Below are 15,569 nucleotides of genomic sequence, written 5' to 3'. Positions count from 1 at the left end.
CTTCTCCAGATGACATCATCTGATAATGCTGATAATGAAAAAAATATTTTAATATAGGGAAGTCAGAGGAAATTTTAAAAGCATTAATGTACATTTACACCCTAAACCAATACCCTAGAGAGCAAGTTGAAAATTGGTGAAGTCGACCTTTAACTACAGGGCAATAATTTGTTTAACACACTGTACATTTTGTACGGCTTTATTGTCTCTTTATTACAAAAGTTGATTGTTGTGAATGAATGAATAAAGTAAAGTCAAGTAAAGTGCATTATTTGTCATTATACATAAAAGGTGTACAACATAATTACATAAGGTGGTCAGATGGAGGGTTAGTCCTGAGCTGCTGCGACTGAGCATGCCGCCACTATTGGCCAACCTGACCTGGTCCCAAACATACATTTTTCATATGAATGAATTAATAAGAAATACAACTCTTTATGGTTTATTTGATCATATGATATTGTGCTTAAAGAGTGCAAATAAATACATATTTGTAAAATCCCCAAATCCTAAGGGATGCACATCACTTCTCAGGTCTGTAGATGGAGGAGCAATAGGGTCAGTAGCTCAACATTGGTCAAATCCAGCCCTGAGAGTCTTTGGGGAAGTTGACAATGACCTTTAAAAGATCAGCCACACATGCAGTGTGTGGAGTAAGTGCTGGAAACATATACGCGTAAATTACAATTTGGGTTTTTTATCAGAAGGGTCAAAACATGTGATATAACCTTCAATCAGAGTCATGCTGATCAACTTCCTAATCTCCTATCACAACTCTGCTTATGATTGGCTATTCCCTGTGTGTCCACTCATGATTCCAGTTTAATGGGTCGGCTTATAATTAGCTTCATGAAGTATTTCTGGAATGGCCCATTTGTGCTCTGCGTATGCAGGAGTCATTCTTGGTTTCTCACTGCCACCTTGTGGACTTCGGCGTTTTCTCCTTTCACTGTGTCATGGTGTCGTAGGTTACATCTTTACCATTCAACACCAACCTATCAGATCAGAAAGTGTGACAATAAGATGCTGATGACTGGTTCGTATTCTCCGTTTAATCACAAGTAGCCTTTGAATCATCCGCAGGTGTTTGTTGTAGATCTCAATTCGTGACTCCGAGATGGCAAAATCCCTCCTGTGATTGGAGATCCAGAAATAAATAAATAAAAACAATTAAAGGGGCATTTGGGTTCGTGATTGTGCCGCTTTCTTGACTGTTGTCCTCTTGTTTTTTTCCACAAGAACAAAACCAGTGGTCTCTCCCCCTCCCCTCTTCGAGCCTGATCCCTCCTCACGTAGTGTTTCGCTCATAGCATCAAACTTCAAGTCCATGTTCGTGACCAGGATTCAAACCAGAGCTATATAGATCTGAAGTCAATCAGCACTTCCAAAAAGTCACACTTCAGGAGCCGAAAGCGGCGCCATTCAGTGTCAAACCTGCAGACCGCTTGAAGACGGGTTTGCTCCAACAAATATGCAGCACCGGTGGAGGTAGTACTTGGTGTGACTCATTGGTGCGCAATGACAATGAACAGGCAAGGTTTGCTCTAAATGTCAACAAATCATACTTCAACAAAAGCAAGGTCACCTTGATTTGGATCTAGTGGACAACTGGAGCTCGGGTCTGTCTTTTCTTCTTCCTTGTGCTCAGAGTGTAGCTATCAACGAGCGCGTCAGCCTCTCCTTCAGGACTTAATTTAGTGGTAAATTCACTTTGTGGACTGCACCTGTTCACCTGGATACACAGAATCACGGTAAGTGGCTTAATTTACTTGCGAGCTCTTATAAACCAAAACTGAATGAACTCCTCTTTACTGTCAATGGAGATGCTCTAACAGGTGTTTTAAAGGTTTACTCCCAGTAAAATAAGACACTAGTGGACTGTGGTGTGTATTTTATGTTTGTCTGAAGATGGATGGTTTCGTTTGTTCTGTGTGTGATTCTAATCTGCATCACAGGTCCACAAAGCCATTATCACCTTGAACTGATATTTGTCATGCAAGTTTGAGGCTACTGGTGAAAATACAGGCCATCTCATTGATTTAATACAGAAAAACATTATTCTGCTCTTTGGAGGCTTTTATTTGCATGTTTGCGTGTGGCCTTATCCCCAGGTCCCATATACGTAAACCTGTTTTTATAGTCTGATAACTGTGTCTCGTGCACAATTAAGGGTGTGTTATTTATTATGATGACGGCTCTCTGGCGGGTATTGTCGTCCATCCTGAGCGGTGAAGATATGATGCTGATATAAATGTGCTCCTGTCTGTGGATTCTGGATTCATTTTCTTGTCATGACAGAACTTGTGGCCCAGTATTTATGATTTTTATTTTTGGCTGCCGACTAATTGAATATCAACTTGTAAGACAGACGGTGCCCTTGTCGTCTACAGGTCTGTGTCGCCAAGTTGAGCATCTCTTTTCACTGTAAAGAGCAAGAGGCGCATATTACAAATACCGCGCATTCCTATGGATTTTACCTGTGTCTACCAGTGAGCCTTACTTTTCATCTCGGGTGGTATAAAGAGAGATTTGGGGGGAATAAAGAAAAAGTATCCAGGCTTTTATTTATATATTTTTTGAGGTGAGTTCTTTGGCACAGGGTCTAGGGAGTGATGGCGGCGTCTGCACCCTCCTCTTCTGGCAGCGAACCGGATCCCAACTCGACAAATTTACGACCACCAGGCTCAAGTAGGTCCATCACACATAAAATGCTATTTCACGTGTGCTATTTACTCTGTGGGAAATGCCATTAATCATTTTCATCGCGGCGAGAGAGGGGAGAGAGAGGAGAATAGAAAAAAAAAAAGCCGGTGCCATTTGAGAAGGCTTCCTTCGCTACAAATCACCGCTGCATTTCATTCACCATACGGACCTCCCGGCCACTGCGCGACAGACGAATGCTGCTGTCAAAAGCTGATCTCCTCCACTAACATTATACTGAGGGGAATTAGCCTGGAAAACAAGCCCGAGGCTGCACCACCCATCATCTTAACAGAACGGCTGAAAAGTGCACATTTATTAACAAACATTATTATTGTTGTTGTTTTTGTTATTAGTATTATTATTATTAGTGTTGTTGTTGTCAGTGGTGTGTTAATGCATTCATTTCTTTTTATTAGTAGTATTTTTTTTCTCCTGGTTTGGCTAAATGTGCTCTGGTAGAATGAAGTGCCTGCATGCGAAAATGAAAATTGCCCCTGAAGTGGTTGTTAATTTACCCATATTAAATTGCCCCTAATGGCACACTTAAGCAGTGTAGCCTTCAAGAAAAGAGACTGTAGAGACCATGGAGCTATCATTGTCAGCTGGTAGCAAAAATAAGTCGGATTCTCCCAGTGAATACACGTCTAAAATTAGGTGTAGCTCCTGAAAAGAAATGTATTTTAGTCAGTCTTAAATTTTTACAATAAAATCTTATGTAGTTGCTGTACATTCGTACATTCTAATAACTAGTATTTCATTTTACTATTGGAATGGCTTTCCATTTTGCATTAATGTGCATCCGATGAAAACCAGTGATCATGTTGTGTTAGGCCTATGCAGATATAAGCTTTCTTCTATAGTCTGAATGCTATTTGTCAGCACAGCTGTTTTTTTTTTCGGTTTTATTTCCTCCTTGTTTTCCGTCTAATTTCCTTTAGTCGGGAAAAAAGCTACATATTGCGAGGACAGACTGAAAGTGCGGGCAATGAGCTCGGCGGGGCAATGATTTATCTAATGATCCAAAGCAAGGGTTAAATTGGGATGTGGGATTTGGACCCCCCCACCGTCCTCCTCCTCCCACTCCCCCTTCCACCCCCTCCTACCCTAAGTCTCTGCCTCCCATCCAAGGTGCCCCATCCCCTCTGTGGCTGGAAGCCCCTGATAACGCAGTGCTTCTCTATCTGTCACTGACCAGTCGACACATGTCTACTCATCCTCGCATATTTAACCAGCATCTCTTCACTCAATTAGATCTTTAGGGTGACACAAACGCCTAATTAATTTTGAGTCCTTGGCTATAGGCCATGAACAGTGACTTACAGTGGAAATAGGCTAATCCAGACCCAGGGGCCGGGGCAGTGAGGCTAAATGTAAAAAAAATCCCCCAACACCCACACTAACTATTTTTGTTTCAGCATGCAACATCATTTGACCTCATGCGTCTCTTCATTTGTTTTCAGCGTTAAATTGTTCACGATAAAAAATGTGCAGCGAAATTTGATATTTTGAGGCTTCTGTAAGGCCCTCTAATTCTGCTTCTTAAATAATTTCAGGCTACGATGCCTGGTGTGGAGTTGCTCATGGATGCACTCGAAAATTGGGGATGAAGATTTGTGGTAAGTTCATAGTTTACTTATTTTCTAATTAAATTATGGAAAAATAAAAATTTCAGGGGAGACATGCCAGAAGCAAAAGTCTTGGCTAAATGGCCTGCATCATTTTCCCCACGGCTCAGTGGAAAACGACGCGAATTTCTGGTCAGACAGAATTTTAAAATGGTATCGGATTAACCATTATTTAAATGAATTACCATCCCACGTGATCTTGATAATTAAACCAAAAACGGAAAAACTACAAGGAGCATATCAACTGCCCAAAAACACCAATTCCTGTCTGAGTTGGAGCTGATTAACTGAAGAGGGGAGTTGTTCAGAAAGGACTCCCGATAATCCACTCTGAGTGTGTTTGAGTCTCACACCATCCAAGGACGGACCGACATCTACCACAATGGTGAATGTCACGCTCCTGTGCGCAGTACAATCTTCAGCTGCTTTTGACCGACACGTTCTGCTGGTTTCATTAAAGCAATTTAATTACACAGGACAATGAAGCTGCAGAAGAAAAATAGAAAAAATAAACAATCAAACAAAAAATACTACTGATAATAAAAAAGGCCCTAATCAACTTTGGCTAGCACCTAAAGGAAAACCTTTTTTTTTTTTTTTTTTTTTTTTTTACAATTTAGCTTCTTGAAAAAAAAATCAGATAAAATTTCTGTAAGATTTACCTGTGGACCCTTTGTATTTATTATTTGATTGATAGATTTTCATCATCATTAAATGTCTGTGATGTGTATTGTTGTGATACTGTTCACTGTCGGATGAGCTTTAATAAGGATTTGCAGCTGCTACAGGACAGCGATTTGTTTTTGCTCGACTGGAGTTTGGTGCTGATGTCACCGGGCTCAACCTCCCACACCGTCCCCTGTCCATAAATAGGACTGTCCAGTACAGGATGGGACCCCTTTCTCACAAAACCCCCACAGAGAACACAGATCAACAAAAGTCGGGAATGGGAGAGGAGGATTGTTAGTGGTCCTGGTACAGTGAAAAAGCTGCAGTTCTCGACATGTATGGGAAGCTTAACCATTCTCTGGACTCCTCTTCTCCATGTCATCGTTTAGGATTCTTGCAGAAGAACAACAGTCTGGAGGAGAGGAGCAGGATTGTGAGTTCACTCAAGGAGCGCACGGCCAAGACCCTGCTCTCCTGCGATAACATCGGCGGAGATGCGCATTTCAGACGCACAGAGACGGATTTCAGCAATCTGTTCGCCAGAGGTATGTTTCAGGAGGATATTTCACATAAATCAAAAACTTGATGCATTAAATACAAGAATGTGTTTGAAGTCTTATATCTGGAATCTTACAACCAAACTGCAATGAATACAAATATTTCTAGATTAATCATAGCCTAGTAAAAATAATTTCCTAGGTGGTTTACACAGAAATATATGGCATGGCTACATTCATTAGTGCTTTTTAAAAACACAGCTGTTGAATCATTCCAATAGTTTCAGTAAAAGTAATTATCAGCCTGCTGAGAAACCCGGAGGCCACCGTGAAATCCAACGGTACGTTGTGAAAAAATATCTGTGAAACCTCTCACCCAGAGATACAGTGATTCAGGAGATTTATTTTGTAGATCTGTTGCCTGCCAAAAATGGAGAGGAGTCAACCATGCAGTTCTTGCTGGAGGTTGTGGAAATCCTCACTAACTACATTCGGAAGACATTTGACAGATCCACCAAGGTGCTGGACTTCCATCACCCGCACCAGCTGCTGGAGGGCATGGAGGGCTTCAACCTGGAGCTCTCTGACCAGCCCGAGTCTCTGGAGCAGATCCTAGTGGACTGCAGGGACACACTCAAATACGGTGTGAGAACAGGTAAGAGGAAGCGTGTGTGTGTGTGTGTGTGTGTGTGTGTGTGTGTGTGTGTGTGTGTGTGTGTGTGTGTGTGTGTGTGTGTGTGTTTGTGTGTGTGTGTGGGAGGGGGGGTGATGATGAATTGTTTCCTGGGGGTTCACGTGGGTTTGTCGTCTCTTTACCAATTTCAGGTCACCCCAGGTTCTTTAACCAACTGTCCACAGGATTAGACATCGTTGGGTTGGCAGGAGAGTGGCTCACATCTACAGCCAATACTAACATGTAAGTACTGTGGTAGTCACTGATTAGTTCAGACTTTTAACTTCATTCTCCATGAACACAGTAGGAGGCCTGGTGGCTCAGTGGTAGTAGAGAATTGGATTAGGATGAACAAGGCTGCAGGCTCGAATCCCACCCCACCAAGTGCAACCTTGGTGCTGGTCCTGAGCCCAGATACAAAAAATTGGGTTGCAGCAGGAAGGGCACCCAGCCAAACTCATACCAAGACAACATGTGGAACATGTTATGCTGTGCCGACCCCTGAAGGGACAAGGCAAAAGCCATTGATCTTTATTCTCCATGAACACACTCGTGCAGACAATGACTGGGGCACAACTAATAAGAATTAGATCCAGTTAGCCTCTTTTTATTCTACTTTTTAAAAAGCTTTGCTGTGGTCATTATTTTCAGTGGCTTGCATAGAGGAGAAGCTTTTAGTTAGACGAACACTTGATGTGACATTCAGTAATTACTGTCTTTGTCTGAAGAATGCTCTGCATGCTCTAATAGACTGTCAGTCAGGCCGGGAAATAAAAAGCACAAAAGAAGACATTTGTACAGCTACTCCCCCACAGAATTGTCAATGTTGGCCTGCGCTCAGGCTGCGGTCACATAATTCAGCCCTACAGGCAAACTAAATTGCATATTGATTCACATTTGTGGTTTACATGGTGTCTTTGTCTCATGTAGCAGTAGTTCCTGTTACATAACAATGTCAATATAGGGAAAAAAAAACTATTCCTAGGACTGTACACAAAATAAGCAACTGTCACTGGGACTTTGTACAGTGACAGTAATGTACAGTATAAGGAAGCTTACAATGTTGAGTTTTCTATAATGAGGTTTATAATGTTAATTTGTAATGAGTTTTTGTGAGTACTGTTTTGGTAGAGTCTTACTTTAAGGTGTTTGCAATATTCGGTTTTCCAATGGGATTAAAAAACATTGCAGAGTGGTTATTTTTGTACTTTGTGAACAAGTGGACCTCACAAACTGCTGATGATGAATGATGATAAAATAAGAAGAAAAATTATATCCAGGAGATGTGGAGCAAAATATGTATATACAGCATGTCTGAAGTTCTTTTCAACTGTTTCCCACTATTCCTATTTGCATCATTGGAAACATTAAACAAAAGTACAATTTTGAACAAAACTTGACCATTAAGGTCAACATGCATTAATTAATTTGGTAGAGATGACAAATTACATATCAAAACTTGTAATTAGGGGTATAAATCTAAGGTGGTGTCAAAATTCTTATATAGCATTTTCTAAATGTGGAACATTTAGGTTCCACATTTAATGGTTAATTGTTCTAAGTGATTACCCTCTTAATAGTTAATAAACCATTTATCTTTTGTTTTATAGCTCAGTTATGTTTATGAGTTTATGAGTTGCCAGGATTATCAACAACTATCTGTCAAAAAACAATTTTAATGTGTTATTAACAGTGTTGTTTCCAAAAAGAATAAATAGAATAAAATCCTGCAGAACCATTTCTTTACAACCTGGCAACCACAAATTAGCACTTATATTGGCTTAAAACAGATAAATAAAGAAATTACAATTATTACAACTTATAAACCCTGTTATACAATTATATACAAATTGTGATATGTGCAGCTTTTTCGTTTTTCTCTTTTTCACAATATAAAATATCTGTAGATTAAACAGTCTTTATCTTAAACATCTCTTAAATGTTTATACATTGTGTTGTTTCATTTTGGTGGTTCAGCCATCAGTCTGTCCTCCCATCTGTGAAAGAAGTACTGTAGAGAGCTTGTGTGTCATTGGCAGCCTTTCAATGGATGACTTGAAGTAGAGGGTGGAGGCTGCTTACATACTTGTAATTTACCTTTATTAATTACTCCATCAACCCTAATTACCCCTGGCAGATATTGACTGACACTAATAGACTGACAATCACATCCAGGTCTTACATAATCAGAATGAGTGAGCATTGTCTGCCTGAATGAATGTAGTAAAATTAATGTGCGACATCTGCAAATTGGCATCTGACTGGATTATTTTTTACTCCCCATATTGATGTGAGTGTATGCTGAAGATGCTGTGAGGAACAATGAAACATTCTGAAACGTACCACTGACGTTTTGTACACTGACTTTCTTTACATGAATGAACGATGGATAAGACATCATTCAGTACATAAGCTGTTCTCTTCTCTGAGAGCAGGGTTTTAAACAAGGGTTTTAAATGTACTTTGGTGATATGAGTAACATAAAACAGTTCTGCAGTGAGAAAATTACAGGCACCTGAAACTACATAAAGCCATTATTTCTGAAACATGTTTAATCATATTACTGCAATTAAAGGTTCATTCTTTTGGCTGATCTTCTCTTTTGGGGGCTCTTGGTGCTGCACCAGTGAGCTCAAGACAATGTTGCATTTTCAGTGTCATTTCACTGCAGCAAAAGGCCATTTCTAAAACAACAAGATTGTGTTGTCATTGAAGTGTGACTGTGTACAGAAGGCTATATCTGTTCCATTTGTATTGGGGGAGCAGCATGCTCAGTCAACTTGCCGTACAATTATGCTATGTAAATGCATAATGATAAATACCAGTGTATTTCATATTGATCTCTTCAGTCTCTCAGTGTGCAGGGGTGAAGGTGCAGAGAGCAAACTGTATTGTTGCTGTGTTTTTTTTTGTTTGTTCCAGGTTTACCTATGAGATTGCCCCTGTCTTTGTACTCATGGAGCAGCTGACACTGAAGAAGATGAGAGAGATCATTGGCTGGCCTGATGGAAAGGGCGATGGGATATTTTCTCCTGGTATGAGTCAAACCAGTGATGTCTTGTTATTGCATCATACTCGTAAATCCATGACTCTAAATCTGATGATTTCACTAGTATCCCCATTTAGTTTTCAGTGGTGGAAGAATAACTAAATAATTCACTAAATAGCAATACTGAGTATGTTTATATGAGTACTAGTGTTCTGGTTATCACTGGATTTCTGGAGTGTCTTGGTTATGCTGTATGTTGCACATGTACCATCGTAAGCAATGTGTAAGCGTCATCCTAATGTTTTGGCAGTGTAGCTCTGGGTGGCCTGCTCTGTACTAATGAAGCATCATTTAAATGTCAGTTATATTTTGCATTCATAATCTGCATCTGCAAAGTAACAATTCTCTAAAGCTTTCAAATAAATGAATCAAATAGTACAGAACATTTCCACCTGAAATCTAGTGGAGAACAAACACATAGTAGAATAAAAGGACAAGGGCCTTAACATTTTACTTGAACAAATGCAATGTGCTATTTTATTTGTGCAGGAGGGGCAATTTCCAACATGTACAGCGTGATGATTGCCAGATACAAGTTCTTCCCTGAAGTGAAGACCAAAGGCATGACAGCAGCTCCCCGACTGATCCTCTTCACCTCAGAGCATGTAAGTCCTGCCGCAGTCTCTACTGTTATCTTATTTATATTATGTCTGATGATAATATTTGTGACTGATGAACATCTGTTCTTGCAGAGCCACTATTCCATCAAGAAAGCCAGTGCAGCTCTGGGCTTTGGAACTGAGAACCTGATGCTCTTGAACACAGATGAGAGGTTTTCTTTACTGCTAAGCACATGTACACAGCTGGTTTAATGATCAAATATTTGGATGACTCACTATTTTTGCTGTTTGCTTTTGCAGGGGGAGAGTCATTCCTGCTGATTTGGAAGCCAAAGTAATAGAGGCCAAGCAAAAGGTGAATGTCAGCAACAACTAAGAAGTTGTCCTCTCTAACACATTTTAATTTCTTTTATCAGTAGCAATGAAAGACTCTAATATGAGCTGTATGAATAGAGTTTAAAAGTAGCAAGGAAATGCTAATAACTGCCAGAGTATTAAGGTTATTCTAATAGGGTTAATGCTGCTGTCTGCTCACATGTGATGCTGCCTCTACTGGAAAGTGATTCTTCAAAGACAAAGTGATGTGCAGACTAGAAGAAGTTGGAAAGCAGTTTTTTCCCAACAATAGGTGCAGACAGGAAGAGTGCACTATTTGAGAAATGTGTTTTAGTCTCTCTGTGATGTCAATAAAAGAATATAACAACTTGAATTCAGCCCAAAGCCGTAGCCAGTGTCTCTTTGGTTTGCAGGGGTATGTTCCCATCTATGTGAATGCTACTGCTGGTACCACTGTCTACGGAGCCTTCGATCCCATCAATGAAATTGCAGATATCTGTGAAAAGTACAACATGTGGCTTCATGTGGACGTAAGAGAATACACAAAACAAACAGCAAAACAGAAATCAGCCACGACAGTTAACACAAGGATTGTTACTGTTGTGTTCTATGCAGGGAGCGTGGGGAGGAAGTTTGCTCATGTCCAGGAAACACAGACACAAGTTGAACGGAGTGGACAGGTAAAAGCAAACAAACAAAAACACATGAACATATTATTAAGGTTATTTTTAAGGGGCACTCCACACATTTAAAACATCTGCCTGTACAAACAACAAAGCCCTGATGATGAAGATGTGTAGTATTGCAATAATAAGTCCTCTGGTGACCAAGAGACACCTTCAAATGCAAATAAGTTTTATTAATAGTCTCACCCCACAGTATCTGTCCTCCTTCTGCCTTACACTACGTCACGCTCTCTTAAGTCAGCAGATCACTCACTTTTAGTTGTCCCCTCAGACACAGAGGAAGCTTTGAGGTGACCGTGCTCTTTCAGCTGCTGCCCCACAATTGTGGAATGAGTTGCCCTCGCACATCAGGCAGGCCAACTTACTTCCTGTTTTTAAATCTTCTCTTAAAACACATTATTTTTCCATGACGGTTGACTCAGTTTGAGATGTTGGCTTTCACTGTTATATATTGTTTTAACTTTGTTTTATGTTGGTTTTTGTGTCTGTTCCTTTAAATGTCTTATATCTATAATTTTTGTATGTGTTCAATTTGTATTTATGTTTGTGTACAGCACCATGGCCAACTGTGTTGTTTTTAAGGTGCTTAATTAAGTTGGATTGGATTGAATATATTTTAAAAGACTTTACTGAACTACTGGTAATTCCATGTTTCTTGTTTTTGACAATGTTTGTGTGTAAAATGTCCCATCTGTTCATATTAAATTGTATATGTTTAGTACTGTACACAGGTCTCTCTTGAAAAAAAGATAACAATCTCAAAGAAACTTCTTTTTTAAATAAGGGAAACACACAGAGAAAAAGAGAGAGAGAGAGCTGTGCTTATTGTTTCAATATGGCAGGGCCAGCTCAGTCACCTGGAACCCTCACAAGATGATGGGAGTGCCACTGCAGTGCTCTGCCATTCTGGTCAGAGAGAGGGTGAGATGATTTTTAATTTTCCTGCTGCAAACAATGCTGCTGCACATGTTCATACAAAGATACACAAACTATTTTGTGCTTCAGTATCTTGTTTATCTCTATTGTTTCCATTGCAGGGATTACTTCAAGGCTGCAACTCTATGTGTGCCGGCTACCTCTTCCAGCCAGATAAACAGTACGATGTCACATATGACACAGGTGACAAGGCCATACAGTGTGGGCGACATGTTGATATCTTTAAGTTCTGGCTCATGTGGAAGGCAAAGGTGTGCTTTTATTTATAGCCATATACTACTTTTTACCTCTGTCAAGCCTTCTGCTATATCGTATTATGTTATCGTATAAAATCCTTTGTTTTTTCAATCTACCTAAAAAGGGGACAGTTGGATTTGAGCAGCATATTGACAAGTGCCTGGATTTGTCAGTGTATCTCTACAATGAGATAAAACACAGAGAGGGATTTGAGATGGTGTTTAACGCAGAGGTAAGATAAACATAAAACAAACATCTTTCAAATGAACACTGAGTTATTAAATGGATATAAATAAGAATTCAATGGATACTGAAGAGGATCAACTGCAGCAACAATTTATTGTCTGGGTGTTTTTGCTTCTCATAAAGACACTTCTGTTTAACTTGGTTGCGTGACTGATTAGATCATTTTGCATTGCTGACATGTTGACAAGGAAAACAGTAATTACTGAAGGCACTTTTTATCAGGGCTCATTACAAATGCTGTTCCCATTTCCTCTTATCAGCCACAGCACACCAACGTCTGCTTCTGGTACATTCCACCAAGCCTGCGCAAATTGCCTGATGGTGAAGAGAGGCGGCAGAGATTGCACAAGGTATCATTCATCAGTCTGCTTTTTAGGCTTTGTTTCTAGTCGTCCTGCCCCCTCAGGTTGGACCATGCAGGCTAGTGGTTCATACAGTACAATGAAGCACAAGTTTGTGTGCATATGCATGTCTTTTGTCTTGTACCTCACTTTTAAGTCGCTTTGGATAAAAGCGTCTGCTAAATAAAGAAATTTAAATGTTTTATAGACATATAACTTATAATGTTTTCTAAAACAGGTGGCCCCAAAGATCAAGGCAATGATGATGGAGTCTGGGACCACCATGGTGGGTTACCAGCCTCAAGGAGACAAGGTTAACTTCTTTCGCATGGTCATTTCTAATGCTGCTGCCACCAGGTCAGACATCGACTTCTTGATTGAGGAAATTGAACGTCTTGGACATGACCTGTAGAGACCGCTGCTGCAATGTAAACCCTTTTTCTTTTTTAAATTTTTTTAAAACAAAATTGAGTCCTGAGCTTGTCTTCATGTCTTTTTTGTCTAATTTTGACTTTAACATTTTTGCTTACATGTCTTTTTTTGCGATGTCCAACAAATAATATAATGCCCTATGTGTCTCCTCTCTGTCTCTTCTGCCTTTAGCAGCAATGGTACATATTTAAAATGTTTGCACACCAAGCTATCCGAGTAAAAAGGACCACATCACAAACTGATACTCTTGCTAAACTACACGTTAAGTTTACACAAACGTATATAATGTGAGTGTGATGAGTTTAGAATAGGTTTCTTTTTATGTAAACATGAAAAACTAGAGTATAGGAACATGACGTAAAACAGCTACAAAAAGGAACGTTTACTGTTGTTACATATTTTATATATAATAACATAATATATATAATATGAAGAGGAGAAGGGGGGCCTTGTGGCTTAGTGGTAGAGCATTGGGTTGGGATGGAGAAGGCAGCGGGTTTGAATCCAAGCTGCCAAGGGCCACCTTAGTGCCGGTCCGGATAAAATGAGAGGGGTTGCTGCAGGAAGGGCACCCAGCATAAAAACTCATGCCAAATCAATGTGTGGAACGCATTCCACTGTGGCAACCACTGAAGGGAAAAGCCAAAAGCTGTTGATCTATTACTGTATATTAAGAAAAAAACAGAATGAGATCAAATATTTTTTCATAATTAACAGAGCACAATGTAGGAAAACCTCATGACATTGACATAAACAGTATTAATGTATGTATGTATATGATGTATTGACTGTTGGTGCTCCGTGTCATGTAAGAATTATCAAGCCAGATGCACCATCACATTGTAGCCCAGCTGTTATCTCCCTTTGACATTACACAAATGGGAATATATAACACAAGTAACAAGTACAGTACTTGTTTGCTGTGTTTTTAGAGATCGTTGTGTAGATTGTGTATAGTATTGTTACATTGCCTTTGTGCCAAATGTGTCCTCATTGTACAGTGAGAAAATACTCTATGTAAATCATCCATACAGTATAGTATGTAATAGATTAATCACATTGTTTATATTGAGAGATTATAATTGTGAATAGTTTATTCTGTTCCATTTGTAATGTATCTTCGTTCATATTTGGAAACTCCGCTGTATAATAACACACAGTTTTGAATAACACTGAGAGTCTTTAAGTCTTTAAATGTATTTGTGAACCAAAGAGGAGTTGAACTACATGGATATGTACATGGACCTTATTCTCCCTTATGGACGGGTTCAGATGTTTGTATAAAAATACATACCTTACCGCCTTTAACTTTAGTGCAATCTATGTTGTGTAACTGTGCAATGTCATTGTGATTCACTGACTGAAAGTTGCTGAAATAATATGGCAAGATTGATGCTTTTGTTAATGATAAAAGGCACAACACTAAACCACCATCACGGAGCAGCTTTTATTCTAGGAACACATGATCGTCTGTATTCTAATGTGTTAAGTGGAGTAAAAGTATAATATGCAAATGTTTGTTTAACACTCACTGTAGGAAAACGTTTAAGGTTAGAAAAACAAAGTGATCATTAAACATTTTGCCTGAATAATGAAATGCACAGTGTTTGCTACTGTAGCAAGATTTATTGAATAATTGTCCCTAATTAGTGGGATGACACAACCCTTGTCAAACTCAATGTTGGCACCTTAACTTCGTACCATGATTTGCAAAGTAGTACTGTTATATCCAGAGCACTAATAAAGACATGAGCTGTAGAACATCTGAGGGCACAGTTTTTGCAATTTGTAAAAAAAAAAAATAAAGGACCTTTAAACTTTATATAAATAAATAATGTATGGTGAACAATGATGTGAGAGCATCTTCGAGAACAGTTCTGTTATCTTTTGTTTTTGTTATCGTCTTTACTCATCATAGTGTCGGGTACCACAGATCCCATCTTTCTATGTATAATATTATTCTAAATAAATTCTATTCTAAATAAAATGCAGAAATGTCTATGGCGCATTGTAAACACACTAAATAGAGGCATGTTTATGTTTTACACACTGAACTGGGCTATGCATGAAAATATATTCCTTTGGTTTATCAAAAAGTGATTAATAACAAAAAAATCATATATTATGGAAACTGTTATCCAACTCATATAAGAGAGGTATAGATAGACTACTCATGTTATTTGTAATTTTGGAGTTGTGAAGTGTGAAAAGGACCATGCACTAATCATAGACAGACTTTTAAAAGAATCTCTTTATTTAAATATCTTGTACAAGTCTTTTAAACAGAAGTAAAGCTTTACTTTCCGCTGACTTATGCTTCCTGTCATTACTTCAAAATCATGTTTATAAGCACTTCTCATAAAATAAGGAAAAGCTCTGAGGTATCAAGATGATAAAACAATGTTAAGTCAGATGAATCACTGGTCAGATGAATCACCCTGAAGGGACTTTTTATTGGCTGATCATCTCACAGCTGAGATTTCACAGCCCCCTGCCAATTCCTTCACTCCCCACATTACTCACACTTTTAAGATATTTATCATAAAATGCATTAGACTGTGATCTCTTAACATTTTTTC

General features: G+C 39.0%; 1 protein-coding gene across 3 annotated transcripts; it reads left to right on the top strand.

Moving 5' to 3' along the window:
* Positions 1 to 953: 953 nt before the first annotated feature.
* LOC137133105 (glutamate decarboxylase 1) lies at positions 954 to 15,300 on the top strand. Of its 3 annotated transcripts, none has more exons than XM_067516320.1 (17): positions 954 to 1,751; positions 2,582 to 2,688; positions 4,257 to 4,319; positions 5,387 to 5,542; positions 5,907 to 6,149; positions 6,320 to 6,410; positions 9,090 to 9,202; positions 9,706 to 9,821; positions 9,909 to 9,988; positions 10,077 to 10,131; positions 10,526 to 10,642; positions 10,728 to 10,792; positions 11,641 to 11,719; positions 11,836 to 11,985; positions 12,096 to 12,203; positions 12,478 to 12,567; positions 12,797 to 15,300. In XM_067516320.1, exons 2-17 carry the CDS (start codon positions 2,613 to 2,615, stop codon positions 12,968 to 12,970), a joined length of 1,776 nt encoding a protein of 591 aa, XP_067372421.1. In that variant the 5' UTR covers positions 954 to 1,751; positions 2,582 to 2,612; the 3' UTR covers positions 12,971 to 15,300. The 3 variants fall into 3 exon arrangements, with proteins under 3 accessions (XP_067372421.1, XP_067372420.1, XP_067372422.1); XM_067516319.1 differs by having other exon boundaries at positions 958 to 1,751; positions 2,600 to 2,688; XM_067516321.1 differs by lacking the exon at positions 2,582 to 2,688 and having other exon boundaries at positions 959 to 1,751.
* Positions 15,301 to 15,569: the final 269 nt, after the last annotated feature.

The sequence above is a fragment of the Channa argus genome, chromosome 9, assembly GCF_033026475.1.
Source record: "Channa argus isolate prfri chromosome 9, Channa argus male v1.0, whole genome shotgun sequence".
Lineage (NCBI taxonomy): Eukaryota > Metazoa > Chordata > Actinopteri > Anabantiformes > Channidae > Channa > Channa argus.
Note: the sequence above shows the minus strand (reverse complement) of the source record. Positions and strands in the feature narration are given on the sequence as shown.

Excerpts from the sequence above, each read along its gene's own strand:
- LOC137133105 (XM_067516320.1), top strand. The coding sequence starts at position 2,613 with ATGGCGGCGTCTGCACCCTCCTCTTCTGGCAGCGAACCGGATCCCAAC. Across the intron at positions 9,989-10,076 it reads CTCTTGAACACAGATGAGAG|GGGGAGAGTCATTCCTGCTG; the intron begins GTTTTCTTTACT and ends TTGCTTTTGCAG. Across the intron at positions 12,204-12,477 it reads AGATGGTGTTTAACGCAGAG|CCACAGCACACCAACGTCTG; the intron begins GTAAGATAAACA and ends TCCTCTTATCAG.